At 34.4% G+C, this 22,638-nt stretch overlaps 1 protein-coding gene and 1 long non-coding RNA gene across 3 annotated transcripts in view; one reads left to right on the forward strand and one right to left on the reverse strand.

Moving 5' to 3' along the window:
- LOC127861463 (uncharacterized) overlaps window positions 1–17,150 on the reverse strand; it is a 77,547-nt gene extending 60,397 nt beyond the window's left edge. Inside the window, exon 1 of the long non-coding RNA XR_008040232.1 lies at window positions 17,052–17,150. This is a non-coding gene — a long non-coding RNA (uncharacterized LOC127861463). The remainder of the gene's footprint in view (window positions 1–17,051) is intronic.
- LOC127861441 (tyrosine-protein kinase SYK-like) overlaps window positions 1–22,638 on the forward strand; it is a 135,841-nt gene that overhangs the window by 104,699 nt on the left and 8,504 nt on the right. The window contains exon 16 of one of the 2 annotated variants that reach the window (XM_052399929.1): window positions 7,534–7,871. The exons of the other annotated variant lie outside the window; for it this stretch is intronic. Within the exon in view, the coding sequence (XP_052255889.1) occupies window positions 7,534–7,618 (85 nt within the window). The 3' untranslated portion in view covers window positions 7,619–7,871. Of the gene's footprint in view, window positions 1–7,533; window positions 7,872–22,638 lie in introns of those variants that run through there. 2 annotated transcript variants of the gene reach the window in all.

Below are 22,638 nucleotides of genomic sequence, written 5' to 3' on the forward strand. Positions count from 1 at the left end.
TTTTAAACTTATATCCTTCATAATAATAACTATACCTTTGGATTTTGTGATTTCAAGTCCCCGATACAGTTCAGGTATGTCCTCAAAAAACAACAACAACACAAAAAGCAACAACAACAAAAAACAAGCACAAACAAGTACATAAATAACAAAAACTAAACAAACAACTTAAAAAAAACTAAGTATGGTCTCAGCTCAGGTTTTGATGCGTTTCAGTAAGCCAGTGTTTGTTGTATGTTTCTGAAATTGCAAAACCTGCTTGTTCTATTTTCAGGGGTGTGTAAATCTGGATGTCTTATGCTGGTGCTGGAGTTGGCTCCCTTAGGACGTTTAAACACCTTTTTGAGTGCTCACAAGTAAGACAGAATTTAGTTTATTTTATGTTCTTATGGATTACAGATTGCACTTGATTGATAAAAAAACTCAATTACCAGCCAAGAAGTACAAAAGACATGTTTTTTAAAAAGTTTTAAAAGTTTTTATACAGATTTATGTTATCTACCATTGACTGCACTATTTTTTTTAACTAGCAGTCTTTACCTGAACAAACTAGCTTGAATTAAAGCTCGAGTACTTTTGATTTGGGCCTGGTGGTCATTTGTACACACTGGTTCGATCTGGCTTGTGTTTTTATGCCCCCCCCCCCCAAATTTTTTGGGGGAGCATATAGTCGCCTCTTCGTCTGTCCGTGCGTCCGTCAGAACACAATTTTTGTCCGGGCTATTTCTCAGCTATTAATGACCGGTATTCAATTAAACTTTATGGGAAGCTTCACTAGAAGAGGAGATATTCATATTATCAACCGGTTCTGGTCGGATGATTTTTCACAGAGTTATGGCCCTCTAAAATGTTCTATAAACTGTACATATAGTGCAATTCTTGTCCCCCCAACTACTGACTGGAATTCAATGAAGCTTTATGGGAAGCTTAACTACCTTGAGGAGATGCGCATGTTATTTGTGGGTTCTGGCTAGATGATTTATTTAGAGAGTTATGGCCCTTTGAAATTTTTAAGTTGCTAAACCATCCATCGTATTATTTTGTACAAAGTTATGCCCCGCAAGACGTTTCCTTTTTTCTGAATATATAGTGCAATATTGTGACAAAAAAAAACCTTTGGTGAGCATCATCCGTCTCTGACGGTTTCTTGTTTCCAAAAGTTTTGAAGGCATAATTGCACCAATTTATGGTCAATCTAAAGTTTTAAGCTTATAAATTACAACAATTGTTTTACCTGAAGTAAATTGTCAATTTATGATAGCAGCATCCAAAATAGAAGTATTTTATTGACATGCCCATTGAATAATTTGAAACTTGGTTACTGTTAAAACAACCTTAATCAACGAAGCTTATAGCATTTAGATGAGCTTTTTTACCAAACATTGGACCAAAGAACAGCCTTAGGATTTTGCTGAGCCCAATAGACTTATGCTCTGAAAAATTGGAGACGAAGACTGCTTTTATCAATAATTTACACTTTTAGAAATTTTATGCTAGCAACAAGTGTTGTTGCCATGGCAGTTCGTATTTATGAAGATGTCTAAGTTTGATCAATTAATTTACTCTTTCAGAAATTTTCCGCAAGCTGGCATTGTTTTGTTGCTACACCAGGTGGCCATGGGAATGGAATACCTCGAGTCAATGAAGTTTGTGCATCGAGATCTTGCGGCCAGAAACGTTCTTCTTGTTACAGAGACTTTTGCCAAAGTCAGTGACTTTGGAATGTCTAAGGCTCTTCAACGAGACAACAATTATTATGAAGCAAGTATTTAACTCCTAGTTGTAGAACTTATATGAGCCATGCTCTGTGAAAAGAGGGTTTAATGCATATGCGTAAAGTGTCATCCCAGATTAGCCTGTGCAGTTTGCACAGACTAATCAGGGACGATATGTTCCGCTTTTATGATATTTTCTGTTAAACAAAAGTTTCTTCTGATAAAAAATCCAGTTTAGACGGAAACAATTGTCCGTGATTAGCCTGTGCACACTGCACAGGCTAATATGGGAGACACTTTATGCACATGTATTACATTCCCTTATGTGATGCTTGATTATTAAGAAAATGCAAGCTATCATATTTGCCTCGGTGTAAACATGGGCTTCCAAGTTTTTAAGTAAGCTAGTTCACGCACAATTATTAATTATAAGTTGATGAAACTATCTCTTATTTACCAAAACCAATGAAAATGAAAAAAAAACTAGGTAAGAATACAGTACATTTGTTGAATTTTTCCATATGCTGATATTTACCATGTTACGTATTGTAATAATGGCAAAACATATAAACTTAACGAGTCATTTTTGTGTGGATTTTAGTAATTTGATTGGTGTTAATCCATTAAACACAAATTACTCATACAGGTATTATTACTTGTTGTCTATTTCAAATATGACTGCATATTGTTTGCAGATGGTGCAGATCTTTATGGTTATCCGGATATTACATGGCATTCTAAACATATCCTTATATGAATTCTTGCATCCACTAACATATCTAGTAAATGTACAGAGACACATTTCCGTAGCAAATCAGTGACAAATTTACTCTTGTATAAAACTCATTATACATTTATACCAATTATCTAGACATCGCTAGGGTTGCATGAGGCAAGCATGAGGTGAATGTCAAGGTCACTGTTACTAAAAATAGCAATTATGCTTAATGTTTAAAAAACTAATAAAACAAATGGAGCTATTGATTGAAACTACAAATGAAGATTTGTTGTATCAAAACTTCATTTAGCTTTTCAGAAAGGATCATGGTCACAATGACTAATCATAGGTAAATGGTTTACTGTTATTTAAAGACGGTTAAATAAATTTGGGATTTTAATTAAACATGAGATGTGCGTTGTCAAGGTCACTGCACGTAAATATAGAAAAAGGTAGCGGCTTTATATCTCGTGAATTAATTTAGCTTTTATGATGAAAAAGCAAGCATACATACATTTTAATATAAAACTATGTTGTATAGTTTTATATGCCATAAGGATTGGATTTGTTTATGTCAACATTCAAAAGCAGCATTTCTGAATGAATGAATTAATGATAATTGTTTTAAATCTATGTTCAGGTGAACCATTTGGTCATTTTGCTAATATGAAAATACTGGATTGCTTGATTGCAACAATGAGTTACTTGGGTTGATTCATAAGATATCAAGCATTTTGTTTTAGGTTAAAATGTCAGAAACCCTGAAAAGAACAAGATGGGACGAGCCTGCTCTCCTCTGACAGCTCTTGTTTTACCCCACAAAAAGCAATAGGATATAGATTTGGCGTAGTCCGTCCGTCTGTCTGTCTGTCTCCCGTCCGTCCGTCAGTCCGTCCATCTGTTACATTTTTTTTTGCAGCTGGGGATATCACCTCAACATATTTGCTTGTTTACTAATTATAAACCTGCAAACCAAATATGAGAGCTACACTAGTATATCAGGGTCACAGTTTTGGTTGGTTTGTCAGTTTGCTTAAAATGTTGTAAAGATTTTTGTGTGATTTAATTGGAACTTCAAAATATGTCATCACCATGAAATTTAGATGTGCAAGAATCACAAAAATGTTCATATTGTCATCATTGTTTTGCCAATATACAACCATTTGTAATTCTGTTGCATGGTCTTTATCTTATGGGCATACGGCCCTTGTGAATAAATTGTGTTGGTTGTAAACAATTATATGTGAACATATTTGTTTCAAAAACTACTTTCTTACACAATTTGTTTGAACTGTTAAGGTGAACGAGTCATGTGCTTGAATACATAAATTATGCCGTTAAGTTATCAGAAAATATATGACAGAGTAAGTTTTAAGTTGCCATGATGACACTTTACGCACTAAAATTGTTTAAATCCAAATTTTACTTATGAAAACTTTGGTATGTTAACTATGGTACCTCATATTCGGCTCAAAGCCTCTGTCTATGTAATATGGACCAAGTTGTTTGAAGCAAGAACTTGCACTTGAGTTTTTACAGTGGAAACCATCAAAACCAAATCCTCTCCAAACTGGACTCTCTCTAAGCCCAACACATGTTCTGGTAATTAGTGCATTTACAGCTATCAAAGTTCATAAAGTTAAAATTTAGGGCAATGAGCTGCTGGGAAAACTGGACAAAAATGAAAATGCATGTGTGCAAAGTGACTTTCCAGATGAGCCTAAGCAGTTGGCACAGGCTTATCTGAGAGGATTTTATCTTCTTTTAATTTTTTTTGTTTAAAGGAACAAAAATCTTGTTTAGAGGGAAAATATTGTACCTGATATGCTGTGCAGACTGCACAGTCTAATCTGGGACAACACTTTACGCACATGCATTAAGCCCAGTTATCTCAGAACAAGGCTCCTTCTGTTCCTTATGTAGGCCAAAGACGTAGACAAGTGGCCACTGAAGTGGTTCGCCCCAGAGTGTGTGTACTACTGGAAGTTTGACTCAAAGTCTGACGTGTGGAGCTATGGGGTCACTATGTGGGAGGCAACATCGTATGGAGACAAACCTTATAAGGTAGGGCTTGGCACTGTTGCCATTTACTCTCTCATTCTGGCTCAAAGCAAAGTGAAAGTGGCTTTATGCAATCAGCATTAAACCAGAACAGCTTGCGAGAAAATCGCAGTCTGTTCAGGTTAGATGCTGTTTGCTGCTTATCAGTATTTTAGGGTTGGATGTGAGACATTTAACACTTGAATTTATTAAGAAAGGTCTTACATTTAATTTGATTTTCTAAGGGATGACAAAAGGATCAAAATGCATATCTGATAGGTCAAGGGTTAACTGATTAAATTCTTTCATGTCTATCATGTATTAAGTGTTAAGGAGATCAGTAACTGACATGTCTTCCATGTATTCAGTACAAACATGGTAGGGAGATAAATTACTAACACACATGCCATTTAATTAGGGCAAACGTAGTAAGGAGATCAATACATGTAACTAACATACATGTCATGTTTTCAGTGCAAACATGGTAAGAAGATCAATTACTAATATACATGCCATGCATATAGGGAAACCATAGTAAGGAGATCAATTACTAACATACATGCCATGCATATAGGGCAAACATGGTAAGGAGATCAATTACTAACTTACATGCCATGTATATAGGGCAAACATGGTAAGGAGATCAATTACTAATTTACATGCCATGTATATAGGGCAAACATGGTAAGGAGATCAATAGCTAACATACATGCCATGTATTTAGGGCAAACATGGTAAGGAGATCAATTTCTCGTATACATGCCATGTTTTTAGTGCAAACGTGGTAAGGAGATCAATTTAGGGCAAACATGGTTAGGAGATCAATAACTAACATACATGCCATGTATTCAGGGCAAACATGGTGAGGAGATCAATAACTGACATACATGCCATGTATTCAGGGCAAACATGGTAAAGAGATCAATTACTAACTTACTTGCCATGTATTCAGGGCAAACGTGGTAAGGAGATCAATAACTAACATACATTCCATGTATTTAGGGCAAACATGGCAAGGAGATCAATTACTAATACACATGCCATGTATTCAGGGCAAACGTGGTAAGGAGATCAATTTTTTGTATACATGCCATGCTTTTAGGGCAAACATGGTAAGGAGATCAATAGCTAACATACGTGCCATGTATTCAGGGCAAACGTGGTCAGGAGATTCTCAACTTCCTCGTAGAGGAAGATAAGCGAATGGAGAAGCCCCCTCTGTGTGATGAAGCAGTGTATAATGTAATGCTCAGCTGCTGGAAATACGAGTAAGTGTCTATTTCTCTCTGAGACAGTTCTGAACATTAAACTTTGGTTTCACTTTCAGAGTTTGACCTTCAAAATTTGACCCTCAGAGTTTGACCTTCAGAGTTTTACTTTAAGAATTTGGAATGTAGAGTTTGGCATTCAGAGTTTGACTTTCAGAGTTTGGCATTCAGAGTTTGGCATTCAGAGTTTGACCTTCAGAGTTTGACCTTCAGAGTTTTGCATTCAGAGTTTGTCATTCAGAGTTTGACTTTCAGATTAAAACGTCAAAGTTTGACTTTCAGAGTTTGACCTTCAGAGTTTGACATTCAGAGTTTAACCTTACGAGTTTGACCTTCAGAGTTTGACGTTAAGAGTTTTTCCTAAAGACTTTGACATAAGGGTTTCTACCTCATAGTTTGACATCAGAGTATGACCTTCAGAGTTTCACCTTCATATATTTTGATATTCAGAGTTTTACCTTACGAGATTTACCTTCTGAGTTTGACCTGTAGAGGTGGCACTCCGTGTTTGTAGTTCACACTTGTCTGTCCATCGTTCACATTTCCTCCTTTATAAATTGAATGATGATAATCCATCTACATAAGTTCTCCAGACAAAAGCAATCAGACGTCCACTTACATAAACAAAAGACCTTTATTTGAACTGTCAAAGTTCTAGTCATACTTTTCCTATTCACCTAAAGCTAATTGGTTGTTTACGTTTGCTACTTGTCTGCTTTTCTGAAGATTTTTTTTTAAGAATTATGGGTCTTGTTTAAACAGAGGGCCCAGTCATGCCTTTGAACATTCCATTTGGCTTGGTTTATCTGTTCAGCTACTTGAGATGAGCAGGTTAGAACTTGTTGTTCGGCTGAGTTGACCAGCATAGAAGCAAACAGTTTATAATTCTTTCTGGCAGGTATAACTACTCCCGTAGCAGCAGCTCTGTTTCACATGAGTAGGATCAATGTTAAGTTTACATAAAAAAACGTCCAGACTGCTTTTATATTTCATGTTTTACATGGTTCTAGTGACTTAAATGAGGGCTGAAAAAAATGTCACCATATAATATTTCTTGCAAATGCAGTACTCATGACAATTTTTAATTTTATTAAAAATTATATGATTTTCTTTTTGTGTAAAATATATATGCGTACAATATGTTGCAAAAAACAACCATCACTGTAAAATGGGATCCTCTAAGTTTGTTTTATGGGGTTTAACAATCAAGGCCATTTATTGCTATATATCTTAAAGATCAATGGGTCAAAGTTTTAAGTATAGGGTTGACATAGCCACATATTGGGTATGTTATATCAAACTTTAAGGGATAAATGTTTTGATAAATTATAAGTAAATATAGTGACTTTCACGTTATGCAATGTGCAACTTACAAAACTAGAATACAAACAAACTAACAAAGCTAGAATATAAAAAGCATCTTTAAACCTCATATTTTTTAAATATGAAGGTCAGATTTAAAGGTCAGACTGTTGTATGTTGAAAAAACTTAATCATAAATATATTTGTCTTGATTTTACATTTGTATTCTGTATCAGCTATCTACATTTCCATCTTCAAACCATTCTTGCTAGTTTGTATCGGCTGAAAGTCTAAAGAGTTGCAATAAACTTACAAACTCTTAAAAAAACTTCAATTTCATGTCTTATGCACATTTGATGAGTCTTTGAAATATTCGTTTCTTGTGACATTGCTTTTGCATACCTTTTAGCATGGTATTCTTGCATTTGTCTGTACAAACAAACTTCTGTATATTATTCTTAGAAATCTTTGTTTGCTTTCTTCATTTCAGAAAAGAACGCCGTCCGAAGTTTGGAGAGATTGTAATTAAGATGAGCAAAATACATAAATTTATGTTAACTCATTCCCGGACCTAGTGCATAATCCTAAGCATGTTTTTATGGCAACAAGAACTAGTGTTTTGTTGTTGTTGTTTTCAACGGTGGAGATATTTTGATTATATTTCACGCAAAAACTGTTCATGAATTATTGAGTGTGGGAGTTTTACATCAATTTTATTTGCAGATGTTCTTTCATTGTTTGTACAGGCTTTTTACAAATCTGAACATGTATTATAAATGGCAACACAATTTGTTATAATCTTTTTTCAAGAAAGGCAATTAATAGGTATAACATGGTAAATAATGATAAGTATTTTTTTAGTCTGAGACAGATGTTAGCAACTATTTTTGTTATAAATCTGAATTATAATCTTTTATAATAATTCTTAAAGGGACTGTCAACCAGATTGACGAAAAAAGAAAAGTTCCAAAATACTGTATTTTTTTTACAATTATTAGTTTATATTGATTAAAATATCATGACCGGTATATTAAATTTAGAGCTCCAGATAAGGATTAAGTCTAAATGGTATTTCACCCCCTGATAGTATTGTTAAAGCGTATTTTACTCCTTTGTTTCAGCCATAAAGAGTATTTAGGAATATTTAGGGGTATTTATCATTTCCATAGAAAACTGGAAAATAAAATGGCGTGTTAAATCTAGAAATATTATTATCATTTGTTATTTATATTATTAAATGCAAACAGATGGAATTTAAAATGATGATATGAACAGACTTTCTTTAAAAATATTCCAGCAGAAGCCGTTGGTCGCTTAAAACGTCCTTTTTTGATCCACAAACATGATGGGCCGCCATTTTCATTACAAGCTTATTTTGATTGACTTACTTTTGATTCAAAGGAATGGTAAACTTACACTAAAAACTCAACTAGATTATTGGTAAAACCGGTTACGCACTTTAATCAATTTAAATTACGTACCAAGAGTTGTATTGCGTTTTGTTATGTACTGGGCTGATTTTTAATGCGTTTTTTAGCTCATCTATTTTTTGAAAAAAATTATGAGCTATTGTCATCACCTTGGCGTCGGCGTCGGCGTCTGTTGGCGTCCGGTTAAGTTTAGCGTTTAGGTCCACTTTTCTCAGAAAGTATCAATGCTATTGCATTCAAACTTGGTACACTTGCTTACTATCATGAGGGGAGTGGGCAGGCAAAGTTAGATAACTCTGGCGTGTATTTTGACAGAATTATGTGCCTTTTTTATACTTAGAAAATTGAAAATTTTGGTTAAGTTTTGTGTTTAGGTCCATTTTATTCCTTAAGTATCAAAGCTATTGCTTTCATACTTGCAACACTTACTAACTATCATAAGGGGACTGTGCAGGCAAAGTAATGTTACTCTGACTGGCATTTTGACAGAATTATGTGCCCTTTTTATACTTAGAAAATTGAAAATTTGGTTAAGTTTTGTGTTTAGGTCCACTTTATTCCTACAGTATCAAAGCTATTGCTTTCATTCTTGCAACACTTATTAACTATCATAAGGGGACTGTGCAGGCAAAGTTTGTAACTCTGACTGGCACTTGGACGGAATTATGGGCCCTTTATACTTAGAAAATTGAAAATTTGGTTAAGTTTTGTGTTTTGGTCCACTTAACCCCTAAAGTATCATAGATATTGCTTTCATACTTGGAACACTCGCAAACTATCATAAGGGTACAGTAAAAGGACAAGTTGCATAACTCTCGTTGTCATTTTTACAGAATTATGGCCCTTTTTTGACTTAGTAACTTTGAATATAATGGTTAAATTTTGTGTTTCGATCCACTTTACATCTAAAGTATCAAGGCTATTGCTTTCAAACTTCAAATACTTTCATGCTATCATGAGGTTACTGTACTTGGCAAGTTGAATTTTACCTTGACCTTTGAATGACCTTGACTCTCAAGGTAAAATTATTAAATTTTGCTAAAATTGCCATAACTTCTTTATTTATGATTAGATTTGATTGATACTTTGACAAAACTACTCTTACCTGACATGCCACAATAGACTCCACCAAAACCATCCCCCGTGCCCTCTCCCCCCCTCCCTTCCCCCCCCGAATCCCCCCCCCCCCTAATTTTTTTTTTTTTTTTTAAGATCATCTCACAAATGACTACCACACCCTAACACTATACCCCCCCTACCCCACCCACCCCCCAATTTTTTTTTAAACGGTTAAAAAACAAAAATATTTATTTTTATTATTTTAAGTTTGAAATACTGTCCAACCATCGCACCCAAGAATCCCCCCCTACCCCCACTCCCCCCTCCCCCCCGAAATTTTTTTTGCAATTTTGTTTGCATTTTTTTTCCGCATTTTTGGAAGATAATGTAATAAATGTCCACACCCCCACACTACACCCCTCTTAACTCCACCCCTCCCTCCTTTGTGATTGAAAATGAGAGTCCCTTCACCTTTAAAAAGAAAATAGATGAGCGGTCTGCACCTGCAAGGCGGTGCTCTTGTTTATTTTTTCAATGCGTAAATACGCAGATACGCCTCTTATCTGGAGCTCTGATTAAATAATTTGAAAAGAGTTCATATTTTTAGTATATTTAGTAATAAAATGTCGGATGTGAAGTCGAAAGTACATCGCGAAAATAGGTGACATAACGATATACACATTATAAATAACGCAAATAGAGTGATCATTTTATATATAAAATATATACAATTCACTACGCATACACAATTTGCATTCCTGAGTTTACCACGTGACGATGATGATCAATATACTTGCGTTATTTATAGTTAAACGGTAGTTATCTGGTACACATACCCAGTAAAATTATATTACTGAATATACTGAAAATATGTAAACTTAACAACTTTTTCAAGTAATGTAATATACCAGTCGTGATATTTTAATCAATATAAACTTATAATAAAAAACAACAACGGTATTTTAGAACTTTTATTTTTTTCGTAAATCTGGTTGACGGTCCTTTTAAGCATTTGTACCCAAATTTCAGCAATCTTATATTTAAATCTTCTGACATTTACACAGAGAACGTTCTGTTAATAATTAACAGGTAAAGTTCAATTGAGCTGGTCTCAAGGAAAATAGAGCTGAATGAATGTGCGTAAAGTGTCATCTCAGATTATTTTTTGTTGTCTGCAACTGCTAATCAAGGACAACACTTTTTGCAGTCTCAGAGAAGAGACTCATATTAAAAGAAAAATACCATAAAAGTGTTGCCCCTGATAAGCCTATGCAGCCCTATAATAATAAATAAATAAAACATTTTAATTGAAATTTTAGTAAGTTGCCATATTTGTGAAATGTAATAATACCCCAGTATATCAAAGCAAATAATCATCACCATTGCCATTATCTTTTTGAGCTTCCCCTTCATCATCATTATTATTCATATCGTCATTATGTTGCAACAATATATGTTACAGAAAACCAAATATGTTCATTCCAGATCATTCCCATTTTATGTTGTTTTTCAAACTTGTCACATTGTCTTAAACGAAATTCTGTTCAGGTATGCATATTCAAATAATGAAGCCTTTGGAAGGGGTTTATATTTTTGCTGGAGCTTAAACCTTATCAGTGCTTATCCAGTATTAATCCGACCTATTAATGAATTATTCATGATAAAACTACAGAAAACCTAATATATAACAAAAAAATGTTCCACAAAAATCCTGTGAATTATGTCATCCAAGTTGATGTGTGTGTTGTATTTGAACAGGATTGTTATTACCACAATGTCAAGGGGATTTTGGCAAAGATTGTGGAAACCTGATTTGCTTTTTTTTATTCCACATACTGTGATATATGTTTTGCCTCTACTTACAATATGTAGGAATAAGTTTCGAGATTTTGAATGTATTTTACACTTTGCTACATTCCAAAAACATAAACTAAATACTATTTTGTATTGTTATTGTACAATAATATACATTTCTACTTTGGTTTAATGTCAGGTTTTCATTTAAACCAAGATGAATGTTTATACATACATTAGTTTAGCATACAGTTCGATATATATTCAAGATTAAGAATTCATTCCATTTTTAATTAGTATAGCTTTTTACATAAAACAAGACAATAACACATACTGTTTACATGGCCTTTATAGAAAAATGGCTTCATTTATACAATAAAAGCTTTTTAAAAATTGTCATAATATGTGCATGCTCAATACAATTTATGAATGTTGTCATGTGAAGACATCACAAGTATGAAGCTGAAATATTGTTAACATGCAGGATCATTTCAATAATGACTGACCATGCATTTGAGTGATATTGAACACTACCATACAAACCCAGCAATAAAATATATAACTTAAAATGATACTCTTGATGAAACGTGATACATTTTGGCAGAATGTTAATCTTCACAATATCCTGGCCGATTTGGTTCACATGAGTCCAAAAACTAGGTCACCAGGCCAAACTGAAGAACAAAAATTACCCTTTAAGAGGCCTCATTTTTAACTCAATGTTGACAAAACTTTGTCAGAATTGTTTTCTGTAAAATGTCATGGCCAAGTTCCAAACTGGGTCATTTTCATCCAATAACTAGTTCAGACAGTCAATCTTCAAAAATATTGTATCCACTATAGAGGCCATATTTGTTACTCAATCTTCAATTACAATAAAATTCAATCTCCATAAAACTTTGACAGAATCTTCACAATATCAAGGCTATGTTTTTTAATTTCAGTGAAGTGTGCCAAAATGTGTTCTATAGACTCTTGTGCAGACTTAATTAAGGACAGTCATGGCCCTCTTGTTTTCTTTATTATGCCTTCCTTCAAAGAAGAGGGGGTATATTATTTTGCACATGTCAGTCCATCCGTCGGTCCGTCCACCAGATGGTTTCCGAATGATAACTCAAGAACGCTTAGGCCTAGGATCATGAAACTTCATAGGTACATTGATTATGACTGGCAGATGATCCCTATTGATTTTCAGGTCACTAGGTCAAAGGTCAAGGTCACAGTGACTCGAAATAGTAAAATGCTTTCCGGATGATAACTCAAGAACGCTTACGCCTAGGATCATGAAACTTTATAGGTACATTGATCATGACTCGCAGATGACCCCTATTGATTTTCAGGTCACTAGGTCAAAGGTCAAGGTCATGGTGACTCGAAACAGAAAAATGGTTTCCGGATGATAACTCAAGAACGCTTACGGCTAGGATCATGAAACTTCATAGGTACATTGATCATGATTGGCAGATGATCCCATTGATTTTCAGGTCACTAGGTCAAAGGTCAAGGTCACTGTGACTCAACACAGTAAAATGGTTTCCGGATGATAACTCGAGAACGCTTAAACCAAGGATCCTGAAACTTCATAGGTACATTGATCATGATTGGCAGATGACCCCTATTAATTTTCAGGTCAAAGGTCAAAGGTCAAGGTCACAGTGACTCAAAACTGTAAAATGGTTTCTGGATGATAACTTAGATGTGCTTTGGCGGATTTCATTGAAACTTGGTATGAGTATATATATATATATATATAAGATGATTACTCATAAATGCTTACGCCTAGGATCATGAAACTGCATAGGTACATTGATCATGATTGGCAGATGACCCCTATTAATTTTCAGGTCACTAGGTCAAAGGTCAAGGTCACAGTGACTCAAAACTGTAAAATGGTTTCTGGATGATAACTTAGATGTGCTTTGGCGGATTTCATTGAAACTTGGTATGAGTATATATATGGATAAGATGATTACTCATGAATGCTTACGCCAAGGTTCATGAAACTTCATAAGTACATTGATCATGAATGGCAGATGACCCCTATTAATTTTCAGGAAACAAGGTCAAAGGTCAAGGTCACAGTGACTCGAAACAGTAAAATGGTTTCCGGATGATAACTTAAGAATAATTAGGCCTAGGATCATGAAACTTCATAGATACATTGATAATGACTGGCAGATGACCCCTATTGATTTTCCGGACACTAGGTCAAAGGTCAAGGTCACAGTGACACAAAACGTATTCACACAATGGCTGCCACTACAACTGACAGCACATATGGGGGGCATGCATGTTTTACAAACAGCCCTTGTTTGCTTCTTTGTGATAGTGCTTACTCTCCAAAAGATGCGGTTGATTTGTTTCTGTATTTTAATATTGACCTTTGCAGTTTCTATGCTAAAATCTGTTGTAAGAGAAGTCCTTAAAGAAACTTGTTCATACTTAAAAAAATATTTTTTGGGTAAACTTGTTTTACTCAGATTACAAAACAACAACATTTGGGAGCAGGGGCATAGTGATAAAAACATTTTTATTAATAAATCATTCTCATTTGAAAGTGATGAAATAAAGAATTACATGCTTATATGCTTAAGAATTGGATAATTTATTTATTTTTTCTTATTAAATTATATTGTGAAGATTACATAGATGGCTTACATAAAGTTTAAAATGGATGACTGAACAAGCCTTTTAATCATATTTGGACTGGTTCAGTTTAGGTAAACTTTTCTTTTTTTCTTTTGTGGATTTAGTTGTTGTTAAAATGTAACCTTTGAATTCATTTTTTTTATTCTATCATTTTAACGTTTATATTGACAAGCTTAAAAAACCACTAAAATCGCATGTTTCTTAAGTGACAAACTTCAAGTTACAGGTAGGCAAAAATATGTGGAAAATTGTGGATATGTTTCTAGATCATGTTTAATCAGTTTCGAATGTTTGAATTCTGTTGATAATTGTATACATTAGACTTAGATTTTTATTTTGATCTTGTTATATTTACATCATATTTGTACATAATCTGTTTCCTGGCTCATTTTTATGCCCCCCCTTCGAAGAGGGGGTATATTGCTTTGCACATGTCGGTCTGTCGGTCGGTCCGTCCACCAGGTGGTTTCCGGATGATAACTCAAGAACACTTGGGCCTAGAATCATGAAACTTCATAGGTACATTGATCATGAATCGCAGATGACCCCTATTGATTTTAAGGTCACTATATCAAATGTCAAGGTCACGGTGACCGGAAATAGTAAAATGGTTTCTGGATGAAAACTCAAGAATGCTCATGACTACGGTCATGAAACTTCATAGGTACATTGATCATGACTTGCAGATGACCCTATTGATTTTGAGGTCAGTACGTCAAAGGTCAAGGTCACGGTGACCCGAAATAGTAAAATGGTTTCCGGATGATAACTCAAGAACGCTTAGGCCTAGGATCATGAAACTTGATAGGTAGATTGACCATGACTCGCAGTTGACCCCTATTGATTTTAAGGTCACTATATCAAATGTCAAGGTCACGGTGACCGGAAATAGTAAAATGGTTTCTGGATGAAAACTCAAGAATGCTCATGACTACGGTCATGAAACTTCATAGGTACATTGATCATGACTTGCAGATGACCCTATTGATTTTGAGGTCAGTACGTCAAAGGTCAAGGTCATGGTGACCCGAAATAGTAAAATGGTTTCCTTCATAGGTACATTGATCATGACTGGCAGATGACCCCTATTGATTTTCAGGTCTCTAGGTCAAAGGTCAAGGTCAAAGGGACAAAAAACATATTCACACAATGGCTGTCACTACAATGGAGAGCCCATATGGGGGGGCATGCATGTTTTACAAACAGCCCTTGTTGTAAGTGGTGTTTGATGGTATATTTTTCATATGCAAAATCAACACACTTTACTTGTTTGAACGTGTTCCGCTAAACAAAAGCCATATTGAGTGCATAATACATGCATTTTGCTTATTAACTGTTTTGTTTGGAAGAATAAGGTTTTATTTTTGTTACAGATATGATATAGAACCATATCTGATTTGTTAGATATACTAAAAGTAAGAGCCAGAAATACAAATAATGTTAATAATAATGCACCTTAGTTAATTGTAATTTTCTGTCTAAATATGAGTTAGTTTGTGATATCCATACCATATTGTCCAATCATTTTACATATTGTTGATGTTTTTGCAACATGCAAGTAAGTATGTAACAAGGCTAATTTAAATGCAAATGGGCCGGGCTTCATGACAAGAGGGTTAAATGCATGTGTGTAAAGTGTTGCCCCAGAGTAGCCTGTGCAGTCCACACATGCTAATCAGGGAAGACACTTCTCGCTTTTATTGTACTTTTGGTTTAAAGGAAGACTGTTGATGAAGATTCAGTGTATTGAGACCACATTTAAAATTCAATCTCAAGTAATCGTGGTCAGAACGTATTTTTGTTTAAAGCATTTATTCACCTCCATGCATTACAAATTGTATTGTTAGTATACATGTTAATTTGTTAGTATATAATACAGTTCTTTAAAATAGAGTTCTTTTTAACAATTCAACTTGACTGCTATTATAGAGGTAAATAAAATCTATGCATTTCATTAGAGTGGTCAGAATGTTTATTGTATAAATATTGAGATTGAGATTGAATCTGGATCTTGTGCCTCCAAAAAACTTGCCGCCTTTTGGATAAATCTTAGATAAACTTTTGCACTCACTTTTATAAGTAAATCTTGATGAATCATGGTTATATCTAGATTGGCTAAGAATCTTGGTCGCTTGGATCCTAAAACAAGGTTGCAAGGTCAAATCCTAGGGGAAAAAGCACTTGAGAGACCACATTTATAACTTACTCTCAATAAATCTTGGTCAGAATGTGTTAATTGACTTTGTCTATGAGGTGTTTGTGACTCTAGGTCACGGGAAAATAAAACTAGGTTATTAGGTCAAATCCTAGAAAACCTTGTTTCATTTGTATAAGCCTGATTTAGAACATACATTTTTACAAAATTTGGCCAGAATGTTTATCCATTCAATATCAAGGCTAAGTTAAATCTGGTTCCCATGAGTCGAAAAACTAGGTCACCTGATGAAATCTGAGAAAAAGCTTTTCAATACTACAGAGGCCATGTCAGGTCACGTTTTTCAAAAATAAAGTCAACAGGTCAAGTTTTATAAATTGATTTTCCAAGAAACTCATGTGAGCACTTCATGGCCACCATTGCTAACTTGTTTAAAGTATGCTTTATGATTTTCTTAAAGTCTTTTACTAGCTATTTAAAAATTTTGACTTTGTAGCTGAATTTTGTTGTTACCGTTCATTATTTACATAGTTTTAAACTTTATTTTTTTAATGTTCACAGCTATTTCACTAGCTATTTCACGGATTAAAAAATTATGACTTTGTAACTATATTGTTATACTGAATTTTGTTCTTACCGTAAATTAATCATTAACTTAGTTTTAGACTTTATTTTTCTAATGTTCAAAATTATTTCACTAGCTATTTCACGGATTTCAAAATTATGACTTTGTAACTATATTTTTATACTGAATTTTGTTGTTACCGTTAATTAATGAATATATATTTATTCACATAAACAATTTCATTGTTCATGATTATGCTTTGTAATAATTATATGATTACATTATTACTATTATCAATTAAGAACTCTGAGCTAAGTATCAAACGGACAACATGACCAATACTTATTGTGGAACACCTGATATAAAAAATACCTTTCATATAAGTACATACTTTTAAAATAAGATAAAATTTAGGAGTAAATTAAACATTTTGCATTTTGCTTGAGGTTTCTTTCTAAAAATTCCAATCTATCTCATGTGCTATGCATCATATAGGTTATTCCAGTGCATTAAGTAATACCAATCTTTGAATAAAAGCCTTTTGTTCTTTTCAATCGCTTTCCTGTTTGATTTACATTGTACGATAATCAAAACATGCTTCTGCCTTATTGATATGACTGGTTATGCCTGATTTTCAGTTTGAATGCATGATTTTGAGTGTATAATTGATTAGCATGTCCTACATTGTATATCTTTAAGTTGCCGTTCTTCTTGTTATCTACTTCGCTTCTTTTTATAAGGAAATTTATTTTATGAGAAAGATAGTTTATAAGGAATTTAACTTATTAGAAAGATCGTGCCTTTTTTGAGTTTATATTATATGTCATGTGTTCCATAGTATTTTTGTTACCTTTATTTATAGTAATGCAATATCTCATTTATCAATCCTCTGTCTTTTATAATTTATTTCACTATCGTTTAACCACTCAGTGGGCGACTTTTGACGAAAAAGATAGGGGATCTTATTGTTTTACGTGTGTTTGTTTGTCCGCGCGCCCACAAAAACGTAACTGAAGAGATTTTGTGTCAAATGTTTACATGACATATTGTCGTATGTTTATACTAAATGAAAGTCAATGTCACAATTAAAGGTCATAAAGAGAAATAGAGTTCTCGATAACTCACAATCAACTAGACGGGTGATGATTTAACTGCAAATAACTTTACCAGATGGTCAGATAGCAACGTAAATGACACTAAGTCAAGGTTACAAGTGCAATTCTAATTAAAACTGCTCCACATTTCTTGTTTATAGGAGGAATATATGCATATTGCTGCAAATTATTTTCACAGTTAACTAGATAAATATCTGTCGCGTACATGTACCGTGCATGTTAATGGATTCAATAGCACAACGCAAGGTTAAATCAAACTTGTTGTGTTTCATAACTTTTTATTGCAGGAAAGTATTTTAAACCCATTGCATTCAGATGACCAGATATGGAGTCACCCGCATGACTTATGATTGTCTTTAAAACGTCTATGTCACATTTATTAGTCAAGGCAAATTGATTTTGTACTATAACCTCTAATCAACTGTAATATTGTTCATTATAATGCAGATATTATAGCCAGTACCTTGTTGCATAGTTCATGCATCTCTATGATCACAATTAAAAGTCTAGTTTGTATATGTCCAATATCTGAACACAACTAACGTGGCACATTCACCAGTATTCACCAGTATTGATAGTCCAGTCACAAATGAGTCAGGACTAAGCCTTTATATTCTGCAATATGTCAAAGCATTGAAAGGCGCTTATTAACCAGGTTTTCCGAAGGAAAAAACTGGTTATTAGATTGGCGAATGCGGGCGGGCTGGCTGGCTGGCTGGCTGGCTGGCGGGCGGGCGGAACAAGCTTGTCCGGGCCATAACTATGTCGTTCATTGTCAGATTTTAAAATCATTTGGCACATTTGTTCACCATCATTGGACGGTGTGTCGCGCAAAATAATTACGTCGATATCTCCAAGGTAAAGGTCACACTTTGAGTTCAAAGGTCAAAAATGGCCATAAATGAGCTTGTCCTGGCCATAACTATGTCATTCATTGTGAGATTTTAAAATCATTTGGCACATTTGTTCACCATCATTGGACGGTGTGTCGCACGAAAGAATCACGTCAATATCTCCAATGTCAAGGTCGCCACGACTAAAAATATATATTTTTTAAAAACAAACTTACAAAGGGGGTTAATTTTGTTTGTTCATTTCAAAAGTTCAGTTTGAGTTTTCTCCCTTTATCAGATTTTTTTTTCACAATGAAAACCTGGTTTTGTGACAATTTTGTCCCTTGTTTTACTTTAAAGTCACGTGGCATCTAAACTTTTTTATGTTGTCTTTCACAGATTTTTTTCACAGGCGAAAAACAAGACAAATTAATTATTTTCCAAAAAATCTAAAACGCAAAGACTAGTTATTAAATTCCAGCTAAAATAACGTCGCATTTACATCATTGATGTGTTTCTTGTCAATGATAATTATGTGGATTAAAATTCAAAGTTTTTTCTTCATAACACATAAACTCCTCAAATGTTAATTATCCCCGCCGAATTTTTTTTTGGAGGGGATATAGTAATAGTCTCCGTCCGTCTGTCTGTGCGTCCGTCTGTGCGTCCTTTCTTCCGTTCAAAACTTTGTCCACAGCATAATTCCAAATCTATTGAATGGATTTACTTTAAACTTATAATATAAACATATGGCAACTAGGAGAAGTGCAGTGACTAAGAACCATAACTCTATCTACCTTAGTTTTTAGCTCACCTGTCACGAAGTGACATGGTGAGCTTATGTGACCGTGTGATGTCCGGCGTCCGTATGTGTGTGCAGGCGTGTGTGTGTCCGTCAACAATTTGTTTGTGTAGACAGTAGAGGTCACAGTTTTCATTATATCTTTATGGTCAAATAATAGAAAAACCTTGTGTAGAAAATAGAGGTCGCAGTTTTCATCCAATCTTTATGAAATTTGGTCAGAATGATTATCTTGATAAAATCTGGGTTGGGATTGAATATAGGTCATCTGTGGTAAAAAACTAGGTCACTAGGTAAAAAACTAGGTCAAATAATAGAAAAACCTTGTGTAGACAGTAGAGGTCACAGTTTTCATCGAATCTTTATTAAATTTGGTCAGAATGTTTATCTTGATGAAATCTGGGTTGGGATTGTATTTGTGTAATCTGGGGTTAAAAACTAGGTCACTAGGTCAAAAACTAGGTCAAGAAGTAGAAAACCTTGTGTAGACAGTAGAGGTCACAGTTTTCATCCAATCTTTATGAAATTTGGTCAGAATGTTTATCTTGATAAAATCTGGGTTGCGATTGTATTTGGGTCATCTGAGGTCAAAAACTAGATCACTAGGTCAAAAACTAGGTCAAATAATAGAAAAACTTTGTGTAGACAATAGAGGTCGCAGTTTTCATCCAATCTTTATGAAATTAGGTCAGAATGTTTATCTTGATGAAATCTGGGTTTGGATTGTATTTGGGTCATCTGCGGTCAAAAACTAGGTCACTAGGTCAAATAATAGAATGACCCTCAGCAATTTGTTTGTGTAGACAGTAGAGGTCACAGTTTCATCCATTCTTTATGAAATTTGGTCAGAATGTTTATCTTGATGAAATCTGGGTTTGGATTGTATTTGGGTCATCTGGGGTCAAAAACTAGGTCACTATGTCAAAAACTAGGTCAATAGGTCAAATAATAGAAAAACCTTGTATAGACAATAGAGGTCACAGTTTTCACCCAATCTTTATGAAATTTGGTCAGAATGTTTATCTTGATGAAATCTGGGTTGGGATTGTATTTGGGTCATTTGGGGTCAAAAACAAGGTCACTAGGTCAAATAATAGAAAAACCTTGTGTAGACAATAGAGGTCACAGTTTTCATCCAATCTTTATAAAATTTGATCAAAATGTTTATCTTGATGAAATCTGGGTTGGGATTGTATTTGGGTCACCTGGGGTCAAAAACTAGGTCACTATAGGTCAAATAATAGGAAAACCATGTGTATACAATCAAGGTCACAGTTTTTATCTAATCTTTATGAATTTTGGTCACAATGTTTATGTTGATGAAATCTGGGTTGAGATTGTATTTGGTTAGTCAGGTGAACTATTCAGGGCCATCATGGCCCTCTTGTTGAATTATCCCCCTTTATTTAATTTCAAAGTAAATTTTTGTCCGGATCATAACTCTAAATCTACTGAAGGGTTTTACTTGAAACTTATAATATAAACAGATGGCAAGTATGAGAAGTGCAATGACTAAGAACCATAACTCTATCTACCTTAGTTTCTTTAAATTATCTACCTTTATTTAATTTAAAAGTAAATTTGTGTCCGGAGCATAAATCTAAATCTACCTAAAGGATTTACTTGAAACTAGAAATATTAACAGATGGCAAGTAGAAGAAGTGCAGTGACTAAGAACCATAACTCTATCTACCTAAGTATTTGAATAATCTCCCTTTATTTAATTTCAATGTAAATTTTTGTCCTGAGCATAACTAAAGCTACTGAAGGGATTTACTTGAAACTAGAAATATAAACAGAAGTGCAGTGAACATGAACCATAACTATTTAGGCCGTATTTTTTTAAATTATCTCTCTTTATTATTATGCCCCCCTTCGGGGGGTATATTGTTTTGCTCATGTCGGTCTGTCCGTCGGTCCGTCGGTCCGTCCACCAGATGGTTTCCAGATGATAACTCAAGAACGCTTAGGCCTAGGATCATGAAACTTCATAGGTACATTGATCATGACTGGCAGATGACCACTATTGATTTTCAGGTCACTAGGTCAAGGTCAAGGTCACAGTGACTCGAAAAAGTAAAATGTTTTCCGGACAATAACTCAAGAAATGCTTAGGCCTAGGATCATGAAACTTCATAGGGAGATTGATCATGACTGGTAGATGACCCCTATTTATTTTCAGGTCACAAGGTCAAAGGTCAAGGTCACAGTGACTCAAAATAGTAAAATGGTTTCCGGATGATAACTCAAGAATGCTTACGCCCAGGATCATGAAACTTCATAGGTACATTGATAATGACTGGCAGATAACCCCTATTGATTTTCAGGTCACTAGGTCAAAGGTCAAGGTCACAGTGACTGGAAACAGTAAAATGGTTTCCGGATGATAACTCAAGAATGCTTATGCCTAGGATCATGAAACTTCATAGGTACATTGATCATGACTCGCAGATGACCCCTATTGATTTTCAGGTCACTGGGTCAAAGGTCAAGGTCACAGTGACTCAAAACAGTAAAATGGTTTGCGAATGATAACTTAAGAATGTTTTCGCCTAGGATCATGAAACTTTATAGGAACATTGATCATCACTGACAGATGACCCCTATTGATTTTCAGGTCACTAGGTCAAAGGTCAAGGTCACAGTGACAAAAACCGTATTCACACCATGGCTGCCACTACAACTGACAGCCCATATGGGGGGCAGCATGTTTTACAATCAGCCCTTGTTATTTTTTTATATTTTATTTATTTATTTATAATTTTAAATTATATTTAATTTAATTTTATAGTAAATATTTTAGCTTTTCACTTTTTAATATCTTCCTTTATCTCATTTTACAATAATATTTTAATTTGAACACTAAAGTATTCACTGTAAAATGAATAGATGAGTTTAAGGAAAAATAGAGTGATCAAGAACAATTACTGTTTAAATAGTCTTCTTTTTAGCTCACCTGAGCACAACGTGCTCATGGTGAGCTATTGTGATCGCCTTTTGTCCGTCGTGCGTCGTCAACATTTACCTTGTTAACACTCTAAAGGTCACATTTATTGTCCAATCTTCATGAAACTTTGTTAGAACATGTGTCTCAATAATATCTTGGACGAGTCCGAAAATGGTTCCGATTGGTTGAAAAACATGGCCGCCAGGGGGCGTGGCAGTTTTCCTTATATGGCTATTGTTAAACCTT

Source organism: Dreissena polymorpha, chromosome 16 (assembly GCF_020536995.1).
Source record: "Dreissena polymorpha isolate Duluth1 chromosome 16, UMN_Dpol_1.0, whole genome shotgun sequence".
NCBI classification, from domain to species: Eukaryota; Metazoa; Mollusca; class Bivalvia; order Myida; family Dreissenidae; genus Dreissena; species Dreissena polymorpha.